General features: G+C 39.4%; 1 protein-coding gene across 1 annotated transcript; it reads right to left on the bottom strand.

Annotated features, from left to right (window-relative positions):
- Positions 1-281: 281 nt before the first annotated feature.
- Positions 282-27,204, bottom strand: LOC124555007 (zinc finger CCHC domain-containing protein 10-like). Its single transcript, XM_047128750.1, has 3 exons — positions 26,978-27,204; positions 19,192-19,356; positions 282-2,829 (listed from the first exon to the last, which is right to left on the bottom strand). The coding sequence occupies exons 1-3, from the start codon at positions 27,019-27,021 to the stop codon at positions 2,262-2,264; spliced, it is 777 nt and encodes a 258-aa protein (XP_046984706.1). The 5' UTR covers positions 27,022-27,204; the 3' UTR covers positions 282-2,261.
- Positions 27,205-27,830: the final 626 nt, after the last annotated feature.

Raw genomic sequence — 27,830 nt, 5'->3', positions numbered from 1 at the left:
CCAGAAGTGTGTGGTACTAAATACAATAATACAATGCTCAAAAGTGTCATTAAACAAAGACATTTTGTTTCTGGTGGAAAAAAAGCTGATGACTGCATTCAAACACGTAACATAAATGAGCACTCCCCAAAACTAAAGAATAGGGCCATTCTCCTAACTCAGAATGATTCAATATAGAGCATTCCTTCCATTCCCTGGAGCAAAATGAATACAATACATCATATCCTAAGTAAAACTTTTTTTTAAAAAAGAAAGCTTTATTATATAGTAAAAGTGTCACAGGTGGTACACTATTTTTATTTACACTTGCATCAGCTGAGGCTGATATGGAAGGCCGTTGACATAAGTTGAAAGTGCTCATACATACTCAAACAGTGGGCCTCACAACTATATCATTTGCATCACTGACTTGGTATAATAAATCTCACACTCAGGTGCAAAAACGTGGAATTTAAAGTCATATCGCTTCACAACATATCATTCCATTTATTCTTTTATCTTAGTGGACAGAACGATGTGGTGATACAGTGCTCCAGACAGAATAAGGAGCCCTTAGAGATTTCAGTACAGCAATTTTCACTCAGGTTTCCTGATATACCTAAATTACGGTTTGTAACCTCTGAGATGATTCCTTCATCCACCTTTACAAAAAGTGTTCAAGTGGCCCAATTCTTGAACACTGTTACTCCTCACATAGTTAAACGATTAAAAAAAAGTGTAACATCTTCTTTGTACAATTAACAGAAACAGTTTACACTCTGGTGAGACTGAAAATTTTTGTATTTCAAAAGTCACAACAGCTATGATCTAACAGGAAGGAAAAAAACCGAACAGCTATGGTACATAAGTAAAAGAGCAGCTCCATTTGTATTAATAAAAAGCCTAATGAAAAAAAAAAGAAAAAAAAAAAAGATTGACATATCTTCATGGAAAGTAAATCATAAAGCTACACCTCAGATAAAGTAACTTTGTAACTGACAGCTTGCAATAGAGAACGCAGCATTGCCACCGTGCAGCCAGCCATGCTTGACAAGGCTATGCATGTACTTATAAAAACAGGCAATGCATCAAGCATGTGGCACTTGAGAAAGTGCCGGAGGTAGCCCTGTCTCTTGACTCACTGAATGTTTCCATCCTTTCTGATGCCCTTTATCCAATCAATAATGGACTGGGACTGCTACGGTACTTCAATTTTCTCACAGAGACCAACCATACCTGTATACAGGCTATTATTGTGATGGGGTCACCACTCCCAAAGGTATTTGAAAGCTAATGCCAGCTTCCCCACACAGGCCCTTCCCCCTCAGAGTAACCCATGTATCCCATCTGTCTGTATCTACTGTAATCACATGATGAAATGTGACGCCATTTTTCAAAGTATTTGTTCATCATGTATCTGAGGTGGGATGTAGTCCATTATTTACCTAGGAGGATATGGCAAACACCTAAAAACCACATCCAGGCTAGTCAGCGTACCAGCTCCCATCATCAGTCTGTGAAGCAGATCCGATTCAATCCGTGAAGCGGACTCGATTCAGGGCTTGCACACATCCACTGTTCCGGAAATAGTCACTATCGTGGCAGGTTCACTAACTGAATCATCAAACATAAAGCTATTTTAATCAAATTAAAAAATCAATTTTGTTGTCCAAATTCTGAAAAAATAGCAATAACTGCACAGACAGTTTAGTCAAATTATGAGTAATACAGAATAAAAATACATAAGTTATAACATCCCACATAACACAAAGGTATCTGGATCTCAAAGAGACACAGGCAAATAACTTGGCCCTAAATGACCAAAATATTTCAGCTTCATTGACCCATGTGGATATAGCTCAAGCTATGAGCAAGTTACAGCAGTTTCTAAACAAACTTCAAAACAAGAATCTCTTAAAAGACATTAGATTCCATATACAAACTGATTATATATATTGAATGAACAAATTCAAATGAAGCCCAATGTGGTACACAACTACAGAAACTAGAGTTGTACATTTAACCGCAAAACGAAATTATTTATGAAATGTACAGAATCTCATGTCAGATTCTGAGCTCATGCACTGAAAAAGCAATTTCTCACCAGGTTAAATATTTGTTGAGCAGTTGAATACCAAAGCAAATATGGGACTCAGTAAAAATCTCAAAATTTGGACGGTGAGTAAAAGTAATTTACTCTAATGCCGCTTTATCGGCATTTCCATATATAACAATTATTTTTTTCATGTTTTAAAGAAAATCACATAAGTTCTTGGCAATATTCACGAATCACTCCTCGATCTGTGTGCTCCTGATTTTTTACTGGACACTGCAGATAAAACATTCTTCGATTTAGGTTCTGATGAAATGTTCTTGGATTTAGATTCTGGTGAATCATTCTTGGATTTAGATCCTGATTTTTTTGATTTGGAATGATGTTTCTTGGATTTCTGACATTCATTATCTGTGCCATTTGCTGGCTGCTGTGAGGAAACTGCACCAGTGTCAGTATCACTATTGCTGCCACTGCTACTGGAGGTGCTACTGCTGCTACTACTACTACTACTACTACTGCCACTGTCGCTCTCCTCTGAGTCACTACTGTCACTGTCGCTACTGCTATCCCCACTGCTCTTCTCACTGTCACTACTTGAGCTACTGTTACTACTGCTGCTGCTTGTGCTGCTGCTGCTGCTCCTCTCAGTGCTGCTACTACTGCTGCTGCTGCTACTACTGGAATCGTTTTCCTCCGATGAACTTTCTGACGATTTTTCGGTATCTTGTTTAGCAGGTTTGTCCTTTTTCTTTTTTCTTTTCTGAACTTTTTCTTCTTTCTTCTGAGTATTTTCTCTGTAAAAATTAGAAAACAACAATGTTAAATAAAATTCAACAAAATTCAGACACTTCAAAGACACACAATGCAAACACCTATTCTGGCGCAAGGTTCACTCTACTAAAGAATATGTTACTATAAAACCAAACTTAGTGCAGTTAACTAAAATGCCTACTATTACTTCCAGAATGCAGAAACTACACAAAGCAATATGAATATCGATCCTAAACAACATGAAACATTCTAGGGATTCATGCAATTAAGTCCTGAATAGTGGTCAATGGTGTTCTATATTATTTCTTCAAAAATAAACTGTTTCATACTGGAAAAGGCCCTTAACTGTTTTCCCAATACAGACCATAATTATGTGAAAATGCATTTAGTGATTGTGAAGGTCATGCCACACTCTTGCTAATGAAACCAATCTCAGGACATTTATAATTATGTCGGTGAGTGTACCTTAGATGATGTAACACCTTTCTGGGGGAAATGCCTGTGCCACAGAGTGTGATATTATTACTTAATATGGTTAAATTACTTATTATTACTTAATATGGTTTAATATATTTTGCAAGTTAATTTTCCTCCCATTTTAACCACAAAACCTATTGAAAACCCTAAAGTCAGGCGCAGATACAAGGGAGCAACATGACACCCCCCCCCCCCCCCCCCCCCACCTCCACAGAACATTTTAGTAAAATCATTTATATTTTTACACTTGTTGGTTTACAAGTTTCTTTGACGACTTGTAGAGAATAAATAGTATGAAAACTAACTGTCTAGAATATGGCAAGAAATTTTAGGAATCACACACTGTATTTACCACAAGATTCTTGTCAGTGGTTTGTGAGAGGATTAGTCCACTTGCACAACTTGTGGCCCGCCCACCTGCAGGGAACATGTCAGCTGCGGAAAGGCACCCATTCCGAGGCTGACCACTACTGCTCTCAGTACTCTCAACAAAAAATATGACACTTTTTGTGGGTGCACAAGTAGGAAAAACAGAACCCAAGAATGAGAGAACAAGTAGACTGACTTTCCACATGTAGGCAGAAACAACTGAAAAAACTGTATTTCCCCCTTTATGTGCCTGCATTGCCATATCCTGCAAACCTATCTTCACAATCTTAGAGCTAAGTGAAACACTAACAGTGGTAAGCACAAATTTTGATTTTATATCGTGTAAATTACCATGATGATAAAGCTGGGAAGAGCTTGTTGCTATTACAGTTCTTAAGTAAACTGAATAATACAGGCTCCGCTCCAATTTTCAAATGAATGCTTTTCTAATTACGTATTTCTCTCCAAATTTTAATTTCTTGGATGTTATGCTATAGCTGTGTACTAAGCACCAATGTCTTTATTAATGTAGTCAAACATTTTATATATTTCATTGTTCTAATTATAAAAATCCTGGCATCTGTGGCATATTAAAAGTGGAAGTGATGGTAAGTTATATTTGGTGTGTGTGTGTGTGTGTGTGTGTGTGTGTGTGTGTGTGTGTGTGTCAGGTCGCAATGTATGCTTCCTCTGGTGTTCTTCGTAAGTAAACGTTGTCCTTTGGTTGGAGGCAGTGTACAGGTAGATTCCTCACACCACAATAAATGTTGCCCACACTCAATAGTGCACGTTTTGTGCTCCTAGTCAGCATTTGCTTGGTTTGCAAGAGGCTAGGAATTCTAATTCAAACATAAAGGTTATGCTTGCAAACTGCAAGTCATTGTTTTTGTTGATCCTGTTCTCTACATATTTCTTATGCTTGCTTGTCACTTTCATGACAGTAGTCTCTGTATTAGACTACCAAGCTTTTTTCTTCATCTACATGTATACTAAACAAGACACCAATACAGCTGACTAACAGCAAGTTCTTTTCCAGTATTATGTTCAGTACAAGTTTCTTCATTGACACTTCCAGAGCAGTTTCAGCACAAGGGGGGAAAAGACCTCACCAGTAATTTACAAATTAGTCAGAAACAGGCTTAAGAAATGAGGTATTTGTATGAGACTGCCCACATTTTTTGGGCAAAGACTATATGAACAAACTCTTTTTCAACTCTTCAGTTTGTTCATTGATACTAAGTCCAAATTATATACACTCTCAATCCTCACAAAAAATACTCAACCTTTTAATATCTTGGTGGTTTATTTGGGTATAAACATGCAGCCAGTCACTTTTTTGAATTTTTAATATAATTTATTTTCTGTGCCATTAACTAGTTTTTGAGCCCACAGAGGCACACCATCAGATGGAGTTGTTACAGGAACATTAACACTTCCCTCTGATGATGAGCCTGCAGTGGCTCGAACACTAGCTAGGCTTGCCAAAAACCAAACTGGTTGCATATTTATAGACAAATAAATCAGCAATTTAAATCACAGTTGCACAGTTCCTCATCCCTGAGTTAGCAAATCCCCCCCCCCTTTCCCGAAATCAAGATATACAGACTGAGTTAGTTCCTCATCCGTAATAGATGTAATGAAATTACTTTACATATCTTTTTGAATAAAGTTGAAAGCTGCAAAGAAATGTGAGCTGCAACCTAAAACTCCAATAAGCAAAAGTACCATCACAGATGAAGTACCTACATCTCCACGATACACACCAGAAGACAGATTATTATTAATTAAAAATTGAAAATCTTCCATTAAACAGTTGGTTAATGACAACTACAAATTTGGGCTGAGATAAATATAAATTCATGCAAAGATTATTGTAAACTAACCTAACCTAACCTGATAACAAGGATTACTTTTGCTTTTATTTTATTAAATTCGATGTGGAATGGTAAAGTTCAGCATATTTACAAGTTGTATTGCATCCTGAACACCTCAAACCCTTCAGAATTAAAAAGAATCGTCATTCAGGAATATTTCTACCTCTACATTACTTTGCAATTCACATTTAACAACAGCAAGACACTACTTTCAAACTAAACCTCCACAATTTCATTCTCGAATACTGAGCGGCTAAAATGAACACCTAAATCTTACTGTATAAACTCTGTTTCTATTTTCTCATGTGGTCATTCCTCCCTATGTAAGTGGGAGATGACAAAATATTTTGGTGTGCAAGATCAATTTGCGTTTTCTCATGATAGCTGTTCCACCCTGTATAAATGATAGGCAACAAAGTATTTTGGTATTTGGAGGAGAAAGCTGTTGATTGAAACTTCATGAAAAGAAATGAAAAAAAAAAAAACCTTTGTTTTAATGATTGTCATCTCAGTTCTTATCACACCTGTAACATCCTCTACCCTATTTTGTGATAAAACAAAATGCGCTGCCCTTCTTTGAACTTTCTCAATGTGTTATATCAGTCGTGTCTGGTAATGATGCCTTATTGCACAGCAGTATTCTACAAGCATGGTGCATGTAGTTTCTTCAGTAGATCTGTGGCCATTGTTCTGTCCATAAAATTCAGTCTTTGGTCCACCTTCTCTACAAAATTATATACATAACCATTCTAATCTAAGTTAATCCTGGTTGTGGTTCCCAAATATTTAGCTGAATCAACAACCTCTAAAATTGCCAATTATTATGTAATATAAATTTAACAGAATTATTGTTCTGGGCCAATGATCAACTTTCATGCAATTATCTGTAACATTTTGTTATTTGTTGCGTCTGATGTTTAATTTACTTCGCAAGATGGTAAACAATGGCATCATCTGCAAACACTCTGATCTAACAGGGCTGCTTAGATTCTCCCTTAAATCATCAACAATAGCACAGAGCCTATCACACTTCCTCGGAGAATATCAGGAGTAACTTCATTTTAACTAGGTGACGTCCTGTCAACTACTATACAGGGTGATTCTTATTAATGTTTAAAAATTTCCGAAGAGAAGTAGGTCATGCGGAGATAATTTAATATACGACGTGGGACTGAAAATGTCGGGGAATACCCCAAAAGCGAATGAAAAATATTGAACTTGTGACATCTTCCGATCAAGTACATTGGTGCACGTTTGAGTATCTGAATCTGTTGCACCTGATCATCCCAACCTAAGCATTCACGTCAGTGTGGCTCTGGGCCTGTGTGACCGAATCTAGCGTGTATGGCCCAGGGTTCGAGACTTGCATCTGGCGGGCAGGACTTTTTCACTACATTAAACAGTTATTTCCATACATTGTGGTACGATTTATATTTTATTTAGCAGTCTCACCGTCTCCGCTAGTTTATTGCAAAGTACGGTGAAAGAAAAACCTATCATATTGCACCACAAGTAAATGAATATAAGCTTCTGAATTTCGTCATTACCAGCAAATGACCTATGTTTTCTTTACTAAATAATGTCTGTAAACAAAAAAAGAAGGGACAAAAGGAAAGAAACACTAAATAAGAACAGCTTTTGATTGTTTACAATGAGGACAGTACTTATGAAACTTCTACATTTCCAACAGATCACATGTACAAAAGGTGTTCAAAATTTTGCAACATTGTGTTGCAATGTGTAGTACTGCCCCCTACCGGCAAGTGTAGAATCGACAAGCCCAACCACTGCAAGTGCGGCAAGGTACATCATCTGGTGATATCACATGCTCACCCCTTGTCATCCACTTTTCGGGTACTTCCATGCATTTGTGGCCTCATGCGTCTCCTATCACATTACTTGTTGCAGCGGTGTCTAAGCCACTTCAGATGTTTTTAAATGTTAATAAGAATCACCCTGTATACTGTGATAGTCATTCTGATGAATCTACACATATAGTTAAGCTGCTTGCGAGAAACTGTGTCAAATTACTTCTGAATAAACAACGGTGTTATCTATGAACAGCCAGAATGGGCTTAAGTCCAGATCAGGGTCAGTGTCAACCATGACTGTTCCTCTACTGCTCATATGTTGGCAATGTGTCAGTTTTGTGTAGCGAGACGGATGATCCTTTCATGCAACCAATGACAGGTGAGAAAAAAGGCAATGAATTTCTTCCCCATAATTGAAATCATGCTTTTCTTCACTGTCCCCCCCCCCCCCCCGAATGTCACAAATTACGAGGTGCAACACCAACATGAGAATGTGACAATATTCCTTTGTCCCTTTCTTTGAAAGATGTCCATCTGCTACTCTCCCATCGGCTGCTTAGAACCAGCAGTTAATACATCCCTTCTCAGTGCCATCGTGGTTAAAGTGAGTACTGACAACATTGCTGCATGCAAAATGTAAGTACGCCACTGGTCCTGATCTAGACTTTTACTGCCACATACAGCTAAAAACAGTATATGCCAGGACACTTCTACATGTCCTACCACAATGCTTCAACATAACCTCTTGAAATAAAAGCAAATCCACAATTTGCGTGTCTTCAAAATGACTTATGCATGCACGCCAATAATAGGCCAACAACTGATTTTGAACATAACAAGCAATTACTCCCACAATGATGATTAAGTTTTGAAGACCATTGAGAGAAACTCTTTACCCATATAGGTCACTGAGAAAATTACGTGACTACAAATTGCAATTCGAGGAAATGAGTCAGAATGAACTATAGGTAACAATTTTAGGATCTCTGGTAAGGGAAATTCTTCTGATTTACATTATAATGAGCCTCTGCCAAAATGAGAAAATCTGCATTTAAGGATTGGAACATCTCCAGAATCACCTACAAGAGACAACTGTGGAGGAAAGATCTTCAAAAGAGAAGCGAGTATGGGTACCACAACTGTTTAGATCAATGAAATTTATGCAGAATGTAGGGTAAGATATAAAGTTTACTGGGAAAGTACCATGATAAAAGAAGTAACAATCTGCAGTGCAAATAATTTGAATAATCATGCCAAAATCCCTGGATGGAACTTTTGTATTATTTTATAATACATAACATTATTTTATAATACCAGCAAACACAAGTCACTTAAAATTTCTTAAAAACAACCTATATGCAAGTTTGGTCTTCATACCAGCATACATAACACATTAAAATATGTCAATGTATCAGCCCCAGATCTACAATATTTCTGAACCGGGCAAAAACTTAGTAGTGGTGTGTGCGCCCTTCCCCCCCACCTCCCCCACTCAAAAGCATTTGAGACAGAACATCAAAAATAAAAAATAAAATCGATATTTCATTAATAATTTCCTTTAGTAGAACACATCTTTCTGAAGAGTTTCATATATAAAGCATATATGTTCAAGGAACTGCAAGACATGTTATTTGGTCTTAAGTGTGCCAAAGTGCAGTGCCATGCCTCTTCACACAGTATTCTTCTATTGCACGTCACTGTATTTCGCTCTGTGGAATTCAAACACATAATTTTGTAATGGAAACCATAAAATCCATACTCAGGACAGTGGAAATTAAAATGTTCTATGGCGCCTCCCCTGCTCCCAGGTGGCCAATTTAACTTCCCCCACTCCCCTTAAAAAATCTCAATTTATACTGGGCGGGATTGTTTGTAATTAGGAGAGTAACAACTCTTTAGAAAATCTGCACTCTTTGTTGCCTATTAGCTAGTGACTTTCTCTTATGTGTGACATAAAATTAAATACACGAAAAATAACACCAGTCAATGCCAGAGACAAGCAAGACAATACACATTTCTTCAATCCTTAGGTCCCAACATTTTTTTTCTCTATCTTGCTACAGCTTTATATGGCATGCTTTCCTTTCTGAGGCAGAATCTATCACCCCAAAGTTCATCATATGTTTTGCTACAGGAAAAACCAAAATGTCATTGTCTAATACTGAAAAAGCTGTCTCTGGCCAATGTAGTCATCATCCAAGTCATCAGGATGTAACGGAAACACAAGTGTTCATCGTCGTAGTCGCCTCACACCCATGTACCAGAAAAAATGGTGTAAATCCTGTGGTGTCTTGTTTGGCGGTGTTGTAGGCAAACGTCATGAAAGGTAACACCTCATCCCAGTTGCTCTGCTCAACATTGACGAACATTGAAAGCATGTCGGCCAAGGTCTTGCACAGGTGTTCAGTATGCCCGTTAGTTTGTGGATGGCAGGCAGTCACAAGATTCAATTGAAAAACTTTTCCTCGATCCGTAAGTAACGACCTTGGGGCACTGTGTTTTAATATCTTCCACGATGAATTTGGCTACCTCGAATGCTTCAGCTGTTTTCACGGTTTTTGTAATGGCATAGCATGTCAGATAATCAGTGCAAACAATAATCCAGCTATTGCCACTAGCAGACGTTGGAAATCGTCTGAGGAGGTCAATCCCAACACGCTGGAAAGGCGTTTCAGTTGGTGGATCTGGTACGAGTCGGCCAGGTGGTTTCTGAGGAACTGCCTTTCTCCTCTGGTACTCTAGACAGTGCAACACATAGTGACGTACACTCCTAAATAAATCTGGCCACAAAAATCTCTTGTGGATTCTACTGTATGTCTTAATAAATCCTAAGTGTCTGGCCTCAGGTGTGTCATGGAATTTCTGTAGAACATCTAAGTGCATGTGTTTAGGAATCACTGGTAGCCACCTCTTTCCAAACGGATCGAAGTTTTTCTTGTAAAGTAATCCATTAACTACCTTAAATTGTACTATCACATCCTCTGACAGATTTAAGGCAAGCATAATTTGAGATCTTGGCATCCCCCTCCTGCTCAGCAGAAAGAGCCTGGCGTGCAGCGAGGCAGTCACTATCTTCATCAAAGTCTTGATGGTTTTGCACAGGGTTTCTTGAGAGAGTCGGCAGCTTGGTGTTTTCTTCCACTTTTGTACACCATGGTAATGTCCTCTTGAAGACGTAGTGCCCACCTGGCAAGTCATCCTGTTGGATACTTAAGACCTGTCAACCAACAAAGTGAATGATGGCCTGTAAAAACTGTGAATGGCCTTCCATTGAGATACTGTTGAAATTTGCACATGGCCCAGATCAAGACGTGCTCTATCTGTAGTTGAGTAGTTTCTCTCGGCTTTTGTAAGTGTCCTAGAAGCATAGGCTATAAACTTCTCTTTTCCATCTGAAATTTGCACCAGAACAGCACCGATCCCATGCCCACTGGCATCTGTGTAGTTCTGTAGGTGTTCTCTCATCATACAGACCAAGTACAGGGTCAGTTGTCACAACTTTTCGCAGCACATCAAAAGAATCTTGTTGAGCACCACCTCAGAGAAATTTAGCATCAGCTTTTAACAACTCTTGGAATGGCCTGGCTTTCATACAAAAGTCTTTGATAAAACGATGGTAATAAGAATATAATCCAAGGAAGCTTCTCACATCTCTAATACTTTTAGGAATAGGAAATTCCGTTATAGAGCTCACCTTTTCTGGGCGTGGGCGCACAACTTCGTTTGACACAAAGTGTCCAAGTATTTTGATTTCTTTTGCTCCAAAGAGACACTTTCTTGCATTAAGTTTCAGTCCACTTTGTTGGAGACACTTAAGAACGGTCCCCAGTCTTTTCAAGTGTTCATCAAACGTCTCTGAGAACAATATAATGTCATCTAAATAACAAAGACACATCGTCCACTTCAGGTGACTTAGAAGATTGTCCATCATCCGTTCAAAAGTTGCTGGTGCATTACACACACCAAATGGCATTACCTTAAACTCATACAGGCCCTCAGGGGTGATGAATGCAGTTTTCTCACGATCAGCCTCATCTACTTCGATTTTCCAGTATCCCGGGTACAAGTCAATGGTTGAGAAAAACTTAGCCTCCTTCAGAAAATCTAGCATTATCGTCAATTCGTGGAAGTGGGTAAATGTCCTTTTTAGTTATCTTATTAAGCTTCCTGTAATCAACACAAAAGTGCCAACTGCCATCCTTCTTCTTGACAAGAACCCCTGGTGACTACTATGGGCTCTGTGAAGGCTGAATGACATCATTCTCCATCATTTTCTGTACCTCGCCGTGAATTATTCAACATTAAGTTGCTGACACACGGTATGCTCTCTGGCTTACTCGATGATAGTCTCCAGTGCTAATCCAGTGCTTCACCGTCGAATTGTCTAATTTGTTCTTCACTTGTGGATTGAAGCATTCAGAGAACTCTTGAAGAATGGCAAGTAGCTTCTTCTGTTATCCTTAGTGAGATCTGGTGATAGCCGAGCTAGAAGATCTTGTCTCATAGTGGTAACACCAATTTCGCCTACAGACTCAGCAGGGGAGGTTTCTATGATGCTCAGCTGTTTGGCAATTAATGGCTCAGCATTTGCTAAGCACATATGACTTGGAAGGATCTGAAGTTCTCAGCAACAGTTAACTATCCACAATTCACCGAGTCTGTTCTTAAACAAAACAACAGAGGCTGGGATGACCAAGTTATTCTTCAATGGTATGCTTCTCTTACATTCCACCACAAGATCCATGGTTTGATGCATGGCATGAGACATGACAGTTACCTTTCTAGTGCTGACTGCAGGAATGATCACTTCATCCAGCACACAGTCTCCACACACTCGGATGCGCATCTTCCTGTCCACAGTATCTCATCTCGTCTAGCATAATCTTCGAGTGACCGCAATCTATAATTGCCTGAGGAGCTTTCAAAAACACCCATCCGAGAATGACGCCATGACTACACTCATGTAAGATGATGAATTCTAAGGGATGTGTATGGCCACTTACACCCACACGAATGACATATCTTCCTGTAGGTTTCACATATTTCCCATCAGCCACCTTCAGCAGAGATGTTTTGTTGTCGATGAATACAGTTTTCTGCAACTGGCGACCGTACTTCTCCAAAATGACTGAATATGACACTCCAGAGCCCACAAGAGCTTGGGCTGGTCAGCCATCCATGAGGATATCGACATAGTTTACTATCATTTTTGTAGTGATTGATGGCGGAGGATTTTTCTCTTCGGCGGCCTCACCTCCAAGGGAGGTCGCACCCTTTAGTTTTCCAGGTTGCGGCAGCTAGGTGATCAGCTGGAGCTTCAAAACGGGGATGGAGACCTGGATCGGCGTGTTGGGGAGTGTCCTCTCCAGCATCTAGCTTGTGGCGATGGTGACCTATGTCGTCCTGCACCCACATCTTCTTGTTCATCTTCATCGTCCCGAAGTTGGCGTCAGCTGAGATCGGCTGTCTTCTGGCGCGGGCGTCATCAAATATCCGCCACCTTTCTCGACAATAGCGCATCACATGTCTCGGTCATCTGCAGTGGAAACATACTGGTTGGTTATCCTGGGTCCTCCAGACATCAGTCTTCCTTGGTGCTCAAACAGGTTCCTCGTGTGGCATTGTAGGAACGTAACTTCACCTGGGTCTCGACTTTTTCACCATTTTAAAGGGAAATGAAGGATGAGAGATTGGGTTCAATGTCTGTTACACTTCCTCCCTTATGACGTCTTGAAGCGTCTCAGTTTTTTGCTCACCGTGCAATCCAAGTGCCTTCTGAGCTTCCTCTCTCACTATCTGACGAAGAACACTTGTGAAATCAGTTCCTTCCTCCATCACAGACACCGATACGACGTTTGGAAGCCGTTCAAACTTCTTGTGTGTAATTCTTTTTTGATGCATTGTCTCGATATACTGGCACCATTATATGAAGTCGTCAGCCGTCAAAACCTCCTTCAGGAGTAGGGCTTGATATAGGTCCTCAGCAACACGCTTCATGAGATGTGCAACCTTATCTTCCTCATTCATTCTAGGATAAAATGTTTAACACAGCTCCAAAACATCTTGAATGTAGGATACTGTAGTTTCTCCAGGATGCTATGCCCTGTACTTTAATTTATTTTCAGCCTTGCACTTCCGTCGCTGTGTGTCACCGAAATACTTGCGCAGTTCCGCCTGGAATACTTCCCAGCTTGTGAACTTGTCCTCATTGTTCTCATACCATTGCTTGCCAGTGTCCTCCAAGTAGAAAAATACGCTAGCCAAACACACGGTGTCATCCCATTTGTTAAATTTGGGTATACGCTCATATACGTTCAGGCACTTGTTTGGATCTTGGCCACCGTCACCAGAGAACTCGGAAGGATGTCTCATGTGGTGGCACACAGTTGCTGTCATTGTAACATCCCGTTCTTCTTCTGTCTCCAACAGATTGTGATCTGTTGAATATGGCTCAAACTCGGGTTTCTCACCACGTGAACGGTGGCTCTGTCGTGGCCTGATGGGAGCCACTGTGTCTTCGATAATTAGCGCTATCACAAGTTCCAATACCCAGCATCTCCACCAGAATAATATCACATAGAAGAAGATGTAATTAGATGAACGACAAACACCTACTTCACTTAACGAAGGTTTATTCAGCACTTGCACATACAAGAGCGCAGAGTGAACTGCCTCCAGCCACAACACATACGGTACATGTACAGTTACAGGACATTCCAGTACAATGATTCTTGACATCTGTGGATACTTCTAGAATGTACTCGAACCGAATATAAAAATTAAAACAAAAATGCAACAGTCTAGTATCATAACCACTACACCACGGTGACTGTGCTACTCAGCTTCTTCTGCGGCAATATAATTCATGAAGTACCAATATGAAATGTCTATTAGGCCTACTACAAGTAAAAAGTTTTTTATCAGGAGAAAGTTTCACACTTTATTCATATGCTCCAGTTTCTCAAGCATGAGATCAAAAAATAATAGTATAAAACTTTTATATACATTTGGAATCGTCATATTCTTCCACATAATTTGTGTGATGTCCCCATTTCTTCTCCTCCCTCATTCTAACAATCTTGTCATTCTGTAACTATTCCTGCCATTGTCAAAACTTATTCTCAAGTTAACTACACTAACCCTGCAAAATTCAGTAGTTTAGTTATCCCGCATTTGTTCTCCGGTTAGGCGTTGTTATGTGTTCGTAAAATGTGTTTTCCGAGCTATGCCAAGAATTGAACTTAAGTGGCTGCTAACCATGGACTGTACTACTGACCCTCAGTGCTGTAGCGATGTGGCAAAAATTTTCTGTCAAAATTTCATTTTCTTGGTTACATCAAGAAAATAATATATATATATCCGTGATCTGAAGGCTGACCGATCCATCGTCATTCTTCCGGCGGACAAGGGTTCCACAACCGTGGTACTTGATTGTCGGGAGAATGTGGCTGAGGGACTGCGTCAGCTTTCGGATAACACTACATACAAAGTTTGCCAAGGTAATCCCATTCCTGATGTCCAGGCGGAGGTTCAAGGAATCCTCAGAACCTTAGGCCCCCTACAAAACCTTTCACCTGACTCCATCAACCTCCTGACCCCACCTACACCCCGCACCCCTACCTTCTTCCTAAAATTCACAAACCCAATCATCCCAGCCATCCCATTGTAGCTGGCTACCAAGCCCCCACAGAACGTATCTCTGCCTACGTAGATCAACACCTTCAACCCATCACATGCAGTCTCCCATCCTTCATCAAAGACACCAACCACTTTCTCGAACGCCTGGAATCCCTACCCAGTCTGTTACCCCCGGAAACCATCCTTGTAACCATTGATGCCACTTCCTTATACACAAATATTCCGCACGTCCAGGGCCTCGCTGCGATGGAGCACTTCCTTTCATGCCAATCACCTGCCACCCTACCAAAAACCTCTTTCCTCATTACCTTAGGCAGCTTCATCCCGACCCACAACTTCTTCACTTTCGAAGGCCAGACATACCAACAATTAAAGGGAACAGCCATGGGCACCAGGATAGCCCCCTCGTACGCCAACCTATTCATGGGTCGCTTAGAGGAAGCCTTCTTGGTTACCCAGGCCTGCCAACCCAAAGGTTGGTACAGATTTATTGATGACATCTTCATGATCTGGACTCACAGTGAAGAACTCCAGAATTTCCTCTCCAACCTCAACTCCTTTGGTTCCATCAGATTCACCTGGTCCTACTCAAAATCCCACGCCACTTTCCTTGACGTTGACCTCCACCTGTCCAATGGCCAGCTTCACACATCCGTCCACATCAAACCCACCAACAAGCAACAGTACCTCCATTATGACAGCTGCCACCCATTCCACATCAAACGGTCCCTTCCCTACAGTCTAGGTCTTTGTGGCAAACGAATCTGCTCCAATCCGGAATCCCTGAACCATTACACCAACAACCTGAAAACAGCTTTCGCATCCCGCAACTACCCTCCCGACCTGGTACAGAAGCAAATAACCAGAGCCACTTCCTCATCTCCTCAAACCCAGAACCTCGCACAGAAGAACCCCAAAAGTGCTCCACTTGTGACAGGATACTTTCTGGGACTGGATCAGACTCTGAATGTGGCTCTCCAGCAGGGATACGACTTCCTCAAATCCTGCCCTGAAATGAGATCCATCCTTCCATGAAATCCTCCCCACTCCACCAAGAGTGTCTTTCCGCCGTCCACCTAACCCGCGTAACCTCTTAGTTCATCCGCATGAAATCCCCAAACCACCTTCTCTACCCTCTGGCTCCTACCCTTGTAACCACCCCCGATGTAAAACCTGTCCCATGCACCCTCCCACCACCACCTACTCCAGTCCTGTAACCCGGAAGGTGTACATGATCAAAGGCAGAGCCACGTGTGAAAGCACCCACGTGATTTACCAACTGACCTGCCTACACTGTGAAGCTTTCTATGTGGGAATGACTAGCAACAAACTGTCCATTCGCATGAATGGACACAGGCAGACAGTGTTTGTTGGTAATGAGGATCACCCTGTGGCTAAACATGCCTTGGTGCAGGGCCAGCACATCTTGGCACAGTGTTACACCGTCCGCGTTATCTGGATACTTCCCACTAACACCAACCTGTCAGAACTCCGGAGATGGGAACTTGCCCTTCAGTATATCCTCTCTTCTCGTTATCCGCCAGGCCTCAATCTCCGCCAATTTCAATTTGCCGCTGCTCATACCTCACCTGTCTTTCAACAACATCTTTGCCTCTTTACTTCCGCCCAACTGACATCTCTGCCCAAACTTTTTGCCTTTACAAATGTCTGCTTGTGTCTGTGTATGTGCGGATGGATATGTGGGTGTGTGCGAGTGTATACCTGTCCTTTTTTCCCCCTAAGGTAAGTCTTTCCGCTCCCGGGATTGGAATGACTCCTTACCCTCTCCCTTAAAACCCACATCCTTTCGTCTTTCCCTCTCATTCCCTCTTTCCTGATGAGGCAACAGTTTGTTGCGAAAGCTTGAATTTCGTGTATATGTTTGTGTTTGTTTGTGTGTCTATCGACCTGCCAGCACTTTCATTTGGTAAGTGACATCATCTTTGTTTTTTGATATATTTTTCCCACGTGGAATGTTTCCCTCTATTATACTCAATTTTTGGTGTGTGTATATATATATATATATATATATATATATATATATAATGTGTGTATTACATTTGGGTACATTGCTGGCCCGGATCTTGGGGGGGGGGGGGGGGGGGGGGGGGAACCTGGGGTATCTGGCCCAGGTGGCAATTTCAGGGGACGTCAGATTCATATTCTGCGAGGAAAAAACATTGTTTTACAAGGTGCACAGCATCCACCAATAATTCGTCTTTGATTATTCATATGATTTTGAAACTCATCGCTGTTGCTTGTTGAACACATTCTAAGTTGATTTCTGAATGAATCATAAGTTGATTTTTGAATGCATACATAAAGTATGGGATGTCTCAGCCAGGGGAATCCCCGTTGCTTCAAGAAATATAAAACTTTTCCGCAGATGGAAGGGGATGGAAATAAATGAGATGAGCCATATATACCCGAACGGGTGAAAGCCAGTCACTGTTTGTTTATGTGGTTGATTGGGTGTGCAAATTATTAGTGAAATCCATAGATTCAGACTATCAGAGTGGAAATAAATGGCTAACAGGAATAACTGGTAATTATTTATATATATATATATATATATATATATATATATATATATCAAAAAACAAAGATGATGTCACTTACCAAACGAAAGCACTGGCAGGTCAAAAGACACACAAAATTCAAGCTTTCGCAACAAACTGTTGCCTCATCAGGAAAGAGGGAAGGAGAGGGAAAGACGAAAGGATGTGGGTTATATTATTATTATATATATATAAATATATTTTTCCCGCGTGGAATGTTTCCCTCTATTATATTGAGTATTTTTTTTCCCCGCATGGAATGTTTCCCTCTATATATATATATATATATATATATATATATATATATATATATATATATAGAGAGAGAGAGAGAGAGAGAGAGAGAGAGAGAGAGAGGGAAACATTCCACACGGGGAAAAAAAAAATACTCAATATAATAGAGGGAAACATTCCACGCGGGAAAAATGTATTTATATATATATAATAATAATAATATAACCCACATCCTTTCGTCTTTCCCTCTCCTTCCCTCTTTCCTGATGAGGCAACAGTTTGTTGCGAAAGCTTGAATTTTGTGTGTATGTTTGTGTGTCTTTTGACCTGCCAGTGCTTTCGTTTGGTAAGTGACATCATCTTTGTTTTTTGATATATATATATATATATATATATATATAAAAAATTACCAGTTATTCCTGTTAGCCGTTTATTTCCACTCTGGTAGTCTGAATCTATGGATTTCACTAATAATTTGCACACCCAATCAACCACATAAACAAACAGTGACTGGCTTTCACCCGTTCGGGTATATATGGCTCATCTCATTTATTTCCATCCCCTTCCATCTGCGGAAAAGTTTTATATTTCTTGAAGCAACGGGGATTCCCCTGGCTGAGACATCCCATACATTATGTATGCATTCAAAAATCAACTTATGATTCATTCAGAAATCAACTTATGATTCATTCAGAAATCAACTTAGAATGTGTTCAACAAGCAACAGCGATGAGTTTCAAAATCATATGAATAATCAAAGACGAATTATTGGTGGATGCTGTGCACCTTGTAAAACAATGTTTTTTCCTCGCAGAATATGAATCTGACGTCCCCTGAAATTGCCACCTGGGCCAGATACCCCAGGTTGCCCCCCCCCCCCCAAGATCCGGGCCAGCAATGTACCCAAATGTAATACACACATTTCAACATGTGGCAACCACCTCAAACACAACAAACCAAGTCAATGATGAAATTCAGATTCAAAGTGCAATAAACCTGTTATACCCTGTCAAACTTCTTAAATATGAGAAATAATTATAAGAAAATCACAATATGCATCTATAAGTCACTTATAGAACCAGGTCTAACACATGCACAAGAAAAATGGATACCGACAGAAAAAAAGGAAGAAGCCCTCACAATATTCAGGAAGAAAATTCTGTGTAAAATGAGATCGCAAGGAAGATACACTAAGTCCCTACAAAAGGAAGAAAACCATCAGGACAGTTGAGACTGAGATACGTAGATGAGGATGGCAAGGAACATTTTATTTTAAATTACCAACTGGAATTAAAACAATAAAAAAGACAAGTTAGGCAAAAAAATGCAAAGATATTACATACCTCGTAATAAGTAATATTAATATAACTGTTCACTGGGTTTAAGAGCTTAAAATATACAGAAATAGCATTAAGTCAACTTACTCTGAATTTGTTTCAGCATTTTCAGTCTTTTCTTTAAGTCTTTTTCTTAACACTGCTGTTCTCGATGATCTGTGGAGGTACTTGCGTTTGCCCTTACATTCGTATGTCCAGTGGCCATACTCGAGGCATTTTTGACACCTCACTCCCTGGGGATAAGCTGCAGAACTGAAAATGTAATTAAATATTCCATTTACAAATAGCTTCCATGTGTCTGCAACTCTAACTTTTTTACGTCAACTTATCCACATAAAATGTTCCAGTTCCTGAATGTTACATGAATGAGTAATTTGTATGTTTATTGCCAAGCTTCTCAGAAGGAGTATATTTGATGGTTGTCTTTCTTATTCTTAAGTCCCTATCACATCTCCTACATTCTTAACACCACAACAATTTCTTATACAACATGACATGCTCATTTCACTTCACGCTACAACAGTAATGTATGTAACACAGACCCAAACTGAATTTCAAACACCTAACACATGATTCATAATTAGATAAGCTACTCCATGAAAATGAATGACTGTGTGCTATTTAACTCTATCTGTAACTGATTTACAGACTGCACAAGTGTCGTAACTACTATTCTGCTGGCCATATTTCAATTACACTTCTCACTACTGGCCAAGCATCGAGGATGCCACTAAATGGTATCAGATCTACATAAATTATTAGCTTTTATTGCAGAAAAGTGTGTGGTAAAGTTATTTGCACCAGGCTGAACACCAAAGTTCTGAGTTACATTCAAAATCCTGCACAACATGCTATGGAGTAAGAGTAAGAAGGCTCTAGTGGTGAATCATTTATTAAATTAGAATTCATTTGATAATACAAAATCTCAGTCTAATCCTCCTTTCCCGTGATCATGAAACATACGATACAGCATGTATGTCACAGCCATCTCCACTAAACTTTCACATTTAAGATACTAAGCTTTCATCTTTGATGTAAAGGTACCAAAGTAAACAAAGAAATATAACAATTGCATTTTTGCAGCAGAATGTAGTTGCATACACCTTGGGTCTTCCAGTCAACAATACCACATTCCAACTTTCGTTTCAGTGGTTGACCACATAGGCAAACATTTATTATTCCTCAAAATACTAAATATTATGCCACAATTTTGAAAGTGCTCATGCCCAGAGGCATTATCATTTACCCTTCTAAATTAATTATGAGGCTCAGATTAGATTCTCATTGCAATTCTCTTTCCCTTACCACTTAGATTTACACAGTACCCACTGAGGTCATTACTGACATAAAACTAGCAATCTTTTGCACATGATGAATGGATAGTATGGACCATGGCCTCATGGAAGGAATAATTCAAGCAGTTCAATGTAACCTACATGGACCACAAAATAAGGAAGACTGGATCATTATATAAAGGCAGTGTCTCCGTATTTAGCAAAATATATCACCATTAAGAGGCTGAGAAACACAAAAAATATACAGTTTGCCTGAGTAATTGTTGTAATACAATATTGTTAGTTACATGTTTCATACATAATTTTGACCATCCTTTAATTGAAATTATGTGGAATGAGTCAGTTTACAGGATGTGTATACCTGGTTAGTGTTAAGATATTTTTAGTCCTACTTATGCAACTACACTTAAAATACGGTGGCTCTTTTTAACAGGCTACCAGTTTTTAAGTAATAATTCTTCTGTGGAATAAAAGGAGTTGTCCACGAGAAATAATTAACATTGGATATGAAACTTGCTTTGCTACATGTCAAACATTTTAAGTTGTTTGGCAAATGATCAAATATTCTTGTTGCTGTATATTGAACTCTTTTCTGAGCCACTGGCTCTTTTTCATAATGCTCATACGTTTAGACAACATTGTCTATGGAGTGCAGCGACCTGATTCTACATTTAGGTTAAAATCAACAGTCTATATCGCAACTATATTTGTTTATTTACTGGTTTCAGCTTCTATTAAAGCAATCTTCAGAATTTATGGCCCCCTATGGCTGGCACTGGCAGCTCCTCGGTTTTCTCGCGAGAAAACTGAGGATCCACCATGGCCAAAAATTCTGAAAATGGCTTTAACATAAGCCGAAACTGGTAAATAAACAAATACTGTGATCTTGACTGTTGATTTTAACCAAACCCTTTTCATGATGGGGTAATAATGGTTATACTTTCCTCTAGTGTTGCAGGTTATTTGTGATGAATTTCATTAGTGAATGTAGATACTGTGAAGGTGCGGTTAAAATGCTGAACTAAATGTTGACCAGAGGTAAACACACTTTATTCTTACTGCTCATTTTTGTGCAATCAGTACTTCCTTCCTGAGTAGTGAGTTAGCCCAAAAAACTATCCCATAAAACATCACTGAGTGGCAATATGCAAAATATTCCTGGATATTGATTCATCTGTTTCCAAGAGTAGCAATTATAGGAGAAGCAGCTGACTTACGTGCTTCTTCCAGATCAAGTTTTTATCAATACATACACCTAAAAATTTGGAGCCTTCTCTCCTACACTGACTCGTGCTCATGTGCTATATCAACTGTCGGTATGACTACATGTTGTATACCATTTAATAATTCTTTGAAAAAAAAAAATCATTAACAATCTCTTCTGCACCTTTCTCTCTAACAAGATTTATTATAACATCGATAATGTCTACAAAACACCAATTTTGGTTGTGAGTGATAAGTGGAAGGTCATTCATGTATATAAGGACAAGGAATAGACCCAAAATTGAACCTTGTAGGACCGCATGAGTTTTCCCATTACTAATTTTTTTTTCTCCTTTCAACACAGTTCAAATTATTCAGAACAACCTTCCGTTTCCCTAAGTATGATTCAAACCAGTTGTGTGTAAAGCCATCAGTTCAAAAAAATTGATGTAACATAATCTGCACAGTCAAACACATGGAAAAATCACTAAAAATACCAACTGGTGATATTTCACTATTTAAGGCTTGTAATATTGGGTGAGTAAATGTAGAAATGGCATTCTCAGTCAAGAAACTTGTCTGGAATCCAAAATGTGATATGCTAAGGTGGTGGTTGTTGGGATGTTTAAGGGGGACTAAACAGCTATGGTCATCAGTCCCTGTGATATGCTAAGTAAATTGTTTCTGCTGAAATGTGAAACTATTCTTGAGTGCATTATTTTTCTGAATATTTAGGAAAAAGATGTCAATAAAAAAAGAGCAATAATTATGTACATCTTTCCTCTGACATTTCTTATAAAGAAGCTTAACCATTGCACATTTTAATCTGCCTGGAAAAACACTCCATGTCAGTGATACATTACTCATCAAGTTAAAACAATTTTTCAGAATTTTGTTCGAAATTCCATCAACACCATATGGGCTTTTGTTTTTCTAATTCCCATTAATTTCAGTGAAGGATGTTTGTGCTACTTCTACTTGCTTAAAGTTTTGTGGAATGAAATTTTTAATATATTCTCTTCTTCTTCAACTGAACCAAGTAATCTTATTTTTACTGCTACATTTACACTGTCTAGACGCATAAATGTGGACCACCTGTCAAAAGCCTGAGTAATCACCTTCTGCAGCTCAGACCACTGTGAGACATGCAGGAATAGATTCAATGAGGTTCTGGAAGTTACCGAGAGGGATTTGGAGCCATGCTGTGGTAGGTTACATGGTTGAGGATCCATGGTGTGAACACACTGATTGAGGTGGTCCCACAGATTTAAAGCCAGGAAGTCTCATGGCCACAGGAGTAAGGTAAACTCATCCTGGTGCTCTTTGAAACACATATGTATGTTGCAAGCTGTGTGACACTTCGTGTTGTAGTGCTGATAGATAGATGCCACAGTGAAGAGGAAAAACAAATTGCATGCAGAGGTGGACATGGTCCCCAAGGATAGCTGCATAGTTGTGTTGATCCACTGTACCTACTAGAATGACAAGAGTATCCCGGGAATGACACGAAAACATTCCCCATGCCATAACGCTCCCTCCTAGTTGCAGGGTGTTTGCTTTCAGATGTTTCATGCCACACACACCAATGGCCATCTAGTCAATCGAGCATAAAATGTCATTCATCTGAAAAGGCCACCTGTCACCACTCAGTTGGCACCCAGTTACAGTAGTCACATGACAATTCCAGCCTTTGTCGCCAATGAACAGTGGCCAGCACAGGTGCAAGAGCCAGGCGAATGTTACAGAGACCCATACACAGCAACACTCATTGAACAGTCGCTGAGGAGACACTGTTGGTAGTACCCCATGGATGATAATAGGCGGTCAGTTGCTCAACAGTTGCACCTCTATTTGCCTATACACATCTCCGCAGCCTTCGTTCTCCCGTCAGCTATGGACTGTGGTGCACCACAATTCCCTTGGCGCCAGTTTTGGATAGCACCATTTTGCCATGCATGGCATATCTTAACCACAGTGGCATGCAGACAGTTTACAAACTTACTTGTTTCAGGAATGCTTTGCTCTCCGTCCAAAAGCCAATGAAAAAATGAAATGAAATGATCATATGGCATTGTTGGCCGGGAGGCCCCACCCGGGGAAGTTCGGACGCGATGTTGCAAGTCTTATTTCACGTGACGCCACATTGGGCAACTTGTGTGTCAATGATGATGAGATGATGGTGAGGACAACACAACACCCAGTCCACAGGCGGAGAAAATATCCAATCCGGCCGGGAATCCCACCCGGGCCCACTGCATGGGAAAAAAGCCAGTGATCATGCCCTTTTGGATATCTGATAAATTGCTCCATTTCTGCATTACGATGATGACTGGACAGCTGTCTGCAACTTCCCCCCCCCCCCCTCGACACCCTTTGTATACACTCCACTGCTAGTGCTGCCCCTGCCATCAGTGAGTGGTTATTTGCAATTTGACATTGAACATAGGCAGTGCTCACATTAATGTCACTGGACTGTGTAGAAAGTGATTGTTAAAAATCTACACATTCATACCTATACCGTGTTAACCACTGTGAAGTGCATGGCAGAGGGTATATCCCACTGTACATGTTATCAGGTTTGTCATTCTATTCACATATGGAGCATGGGAAGCCTTTGTGCATGCTGTATTTAATTTATTCTTGTTTTCACAATGCCAATGGGAACAATATGTAGATAGTTGTAGTACATTACTAGTCAACATTTAAGGCCAGTTCCTGTAACTTTGGTAGCAGAGTTTCTCAGGATAGTTCCCATCAACCTTCCCAAGAGCCTGTCACCTGAGTTCCTTCATCTCTGTGATACTCTCCTATGGGTCAAACAAACTTGCAACACTTGTGCTGCCTTTCTCTGAAGATGTTCAATATACCCTGCTAGTCCTATTTGGTACGAGTTCCACACACTTCAGCAATATTCAATGATGGATCACAAGAGTGAGCAATCTCCTTCGTAGACCCACTGCATTCTACCAATAAACTGAAGTTGTTACCTGTTTTACCCACGACTGAGCCTATGTGTTTGGTCTCCCTACTAAGTATTACACCCAGGTACTTGTACGAGTTTACTTGCAACCAGTGAATTATCAATCACAACACTGTCATTAAGTTTAATTGTTGTGGTATCTTGTACACTAACTGGTTGTACTTGTCTCCCGTTTCACAATATCTCGCATGCTACAGTTTCTGTCTTATTATCTGCATTATGAATTTCTGCCAAACATGGATACTTCTGTGCATTTTTGACGACTTGCCTGCAAATATTATAGTGCTTTTTGCAGAATGCAAGTAACATCCAATCTTGACTTATTCTGGCATCTACATAAATTTCCCCTTTTCTCTTACATGAAATTTTAATCCTTTTAGTTAACAATGGCTTACTTTATTTTAATGGACTTTTTGTTAACTGTTTAGAAAAGTAGTTTTTAAATACAGGCAAATTTACAATGGAATAAATTTAATTTCATATTAGCACCTCTTCCTGTATCTACCTCATCCCATACTACCTCTTAACATCTTGGCAAAACCTTGTACCCTCTCCTCATTAATAGGCCCTACTCCTTTGAATGAACATGCCTCAGAGCTGTAAGCTGCTACACTGTTGTTCATTTACAATTACTGTGCATCATAATTAGGTGGTCCACTAACTGGGCGCACATTAATTGTTTCAGCACTGTCTATAAAAATGTTACCAACTACTGTCCTGGTATCCTGTTGCACACAAGCTGAAAAATTTACAGCTGAAATCAGACCGAAACAGTCAAATAATGATAAACTAACATACAATGTTTACTTTCATTCTGTAATGTCACACAGGATTAATTTTTGGGGTAATTCACCAAGCCAAGTTTAAGTTTTCCCAAGCCCCTCCTGCAGAGGCCTGTTTAGGAAACTAGTGATGGTAACTACTCCTTTCCAACATATTTATTCCTTGATGTAATTTATCATTAAAAATGTATGCCTTTTTCAAACCAACAGCTCAGTTCAGGGAATCAATACTAGACATAATAATAACAATAATAATCTCCACAAAGATTTAAAGCCAATTAGTTTCATCTGGAAAGGTGTCAATTATTCAGGAACACACATTTTCAATAACTTGCCGGCAGCCATTAGAAGTTAAACTACTAATAAAATTCAGTTTAACAGCCTAAAGGATATATTAGTGGCCAGCTCCTACTATTCCATTAATGAATTTCTTAGAAGAACCAATTGATGTGTATGTGCTACTAATAGTATCAAATAATGAGAGTATTACACCAAGTACAATCTGACTTCCATTAAAGAAAACAAGTGCAGTAATGTGCTCATTGTAAATATGTATTGTAAAACGTTTTTCCTATTTGATACAACATGGCTAAAATAACCTCAGCATTATCATATGCACGTCAGTGTATTAAACATTTACATGTTTTGTGACAAGATAATTACTACCTTTTAAATGAAACTGTGTTTAAGATTTTTTTGTTCGCATCACTTGCGATCTGTGGAAGATACATTAACATATATGTTTTTATACGTACATATTTATTGTGTATAATTTTTTTCTGACACCTTCTACTTCCTAAATGCTCTAGTTACTGTGCCATCTACAGAACGAAAAGTTCATGAACATGATGTACTCTAACCGAAATTTCCACGAAGTCCTAACTTTCTTTTTGTCTGACAGATAGCTTGATAATGCATTTACATTTCTCATACATAGCTGAAAGTTTCCTACGACGTGTATGCAGACTATGACCATTACAAGACGATGCAGTAACAAAACAACTCAACCACATTCATAAATACTGCAGAAAGTGGCATCAAATGAAAATACACGAGAAGAGAACAAAAGGCTGCACTGGAAAAAAAAGAAGTATTGAACCAATCGGTGCTAACATTGGGTTGAGATCGTTTCAACATTACTTTAAAGAATCTACCTTCATCATTATTCAGAAAGAAATGAAATGCCTGATCTAATTTGTTGTACGGTAACTGAACCTGATGCTACTTCAAGTTTCGATTGTATCGGTGACTTATCATTACCTAGGAAATGAAATACTTGTAAACGCTTGAAATGTGTCTCTAAAATTTAATAGTAAATCGTCTACACACTGTTCCTTCTTAAAAAAGCAAACTTCTGCTGCCTCATAACTATAAGCTGCAACGCGCCAGTGGAATACGTCCAAATAAAGCTTAAACGCATATTGCTCACTCCGTGAGTATACCGGAAATACATGAATATACTGGTAGTTATAAATTTACATAATGATAACATCAGAGACGAAACTGAGTTGTTCCACGTCCGTTCAGATCAAACAAAGTACACATTATCTATTTCTTTCCGGGGCAACGTTGGCAGAAGTGAAAAACCGAATCTGTAAAAATCTATCACTTACTCTTTCCGCTGCTGAATTTTTTGTGCTTCAGTAACTGGTGACATTTCTGTTATAATGGCAATCAATCAACTCCTCATTCTGAAACAGCAGCCCCAACACGAATTAAGGGCGCACTTTGAAACCAAATTTCTACGCTTCTCTGCATGACTACCTCTACCACTAAAATAAATAAACAAACAAAAAGTTAACAACAGTTCCGACGCCGCGCTATCCAATATGGCGCCTCAATGCTTTAATCTAAACTGACCAACCACGTTAGTTAAATTTAATGACGTCATACCCGGACCGCCAAATATCTTATCAAAGATAAACCAAGCCAAACATTGTAAATTGTACATTGTACCTCAACTAAAGAGCTTAATTAATATATAAATTTTTAGAAGGCAACTGTGTTTTGTAATCTGATTACAATAATTTTGATCTGAAAACATATGAATGTATGCCCTAAACAGTACGTATGACGAAGAAAAAATGTTATCTTGTTATGTGTGTCATTACATTTATTTGTGATGGATAAAAAGTTTGTATGCTAGATGATGAAATCCCATACTCCGTGACAGAGCGTAGGGGAACGTACTAGGTAAGGTCCTAGTGGAGGTGGTTTGCCATTGCCTTCCTCCGACCGTAAAGGGGATGAATGATGATGATGACAACACAACACCCAGTCATCTCGAGGCAGGGAAAAAAAATCACACACGCCGCCGGGAATCGAACCCAAGACCCCGTTTTCAGGAAGCGAGAACGGTACCGCGAGACCATGAACAGCGGGCTGCATGTTAGATGCCAATAAGAAAGGAAATAATAATAATAATAATAATAAAAAGCACATTGTACCTCGTTCCAATCATGGAGG

The sequence above is a fragment of the Schistocerca americana genome, chromosome X, assembly GCF_021461395.2.
Source record: "Schistocerca americana isolate TAMUIC-IGC-003095 chromosome X, iqSchAmer2.1, whole genome shotgun sequence".
NCBI classification, from domain to species: Eukaryota; Metazoa; Arthropoda; class Insecta; order Orthoptera; family Acrididae; genus Schistocerca; species Schistocerca americana.
Note: the sequence above shows the minus strand (reverse complement) of the source record. Positions and strands in the feature narration are given on the sequence as shown.

Bases quoted from the DNA above. Each gene is read 5' to 3' on its own strand.
- LOC124555007 (XM_047128750.1), bottom strand. From the start codon at position 27,021: ATGTCACCAGTTACTGAAGCACAAAAAATTCAGCAGCGGAAAGA. The intron at 19,357-26,977 runs GTAAGTGATAGA...TTACATTTTCAG, and splicing joins AAAATTCAGCAGCGGAAAGA to TTCTGCAGCTTATCCCCAGG. The intron at 2,830-19,191 runs GTAAGTTGACTT...TAATTTTTACAG, and splicing joins AATGCTGAAACAAATTCAGA to AGAAAATACTCAGAAGAAAG.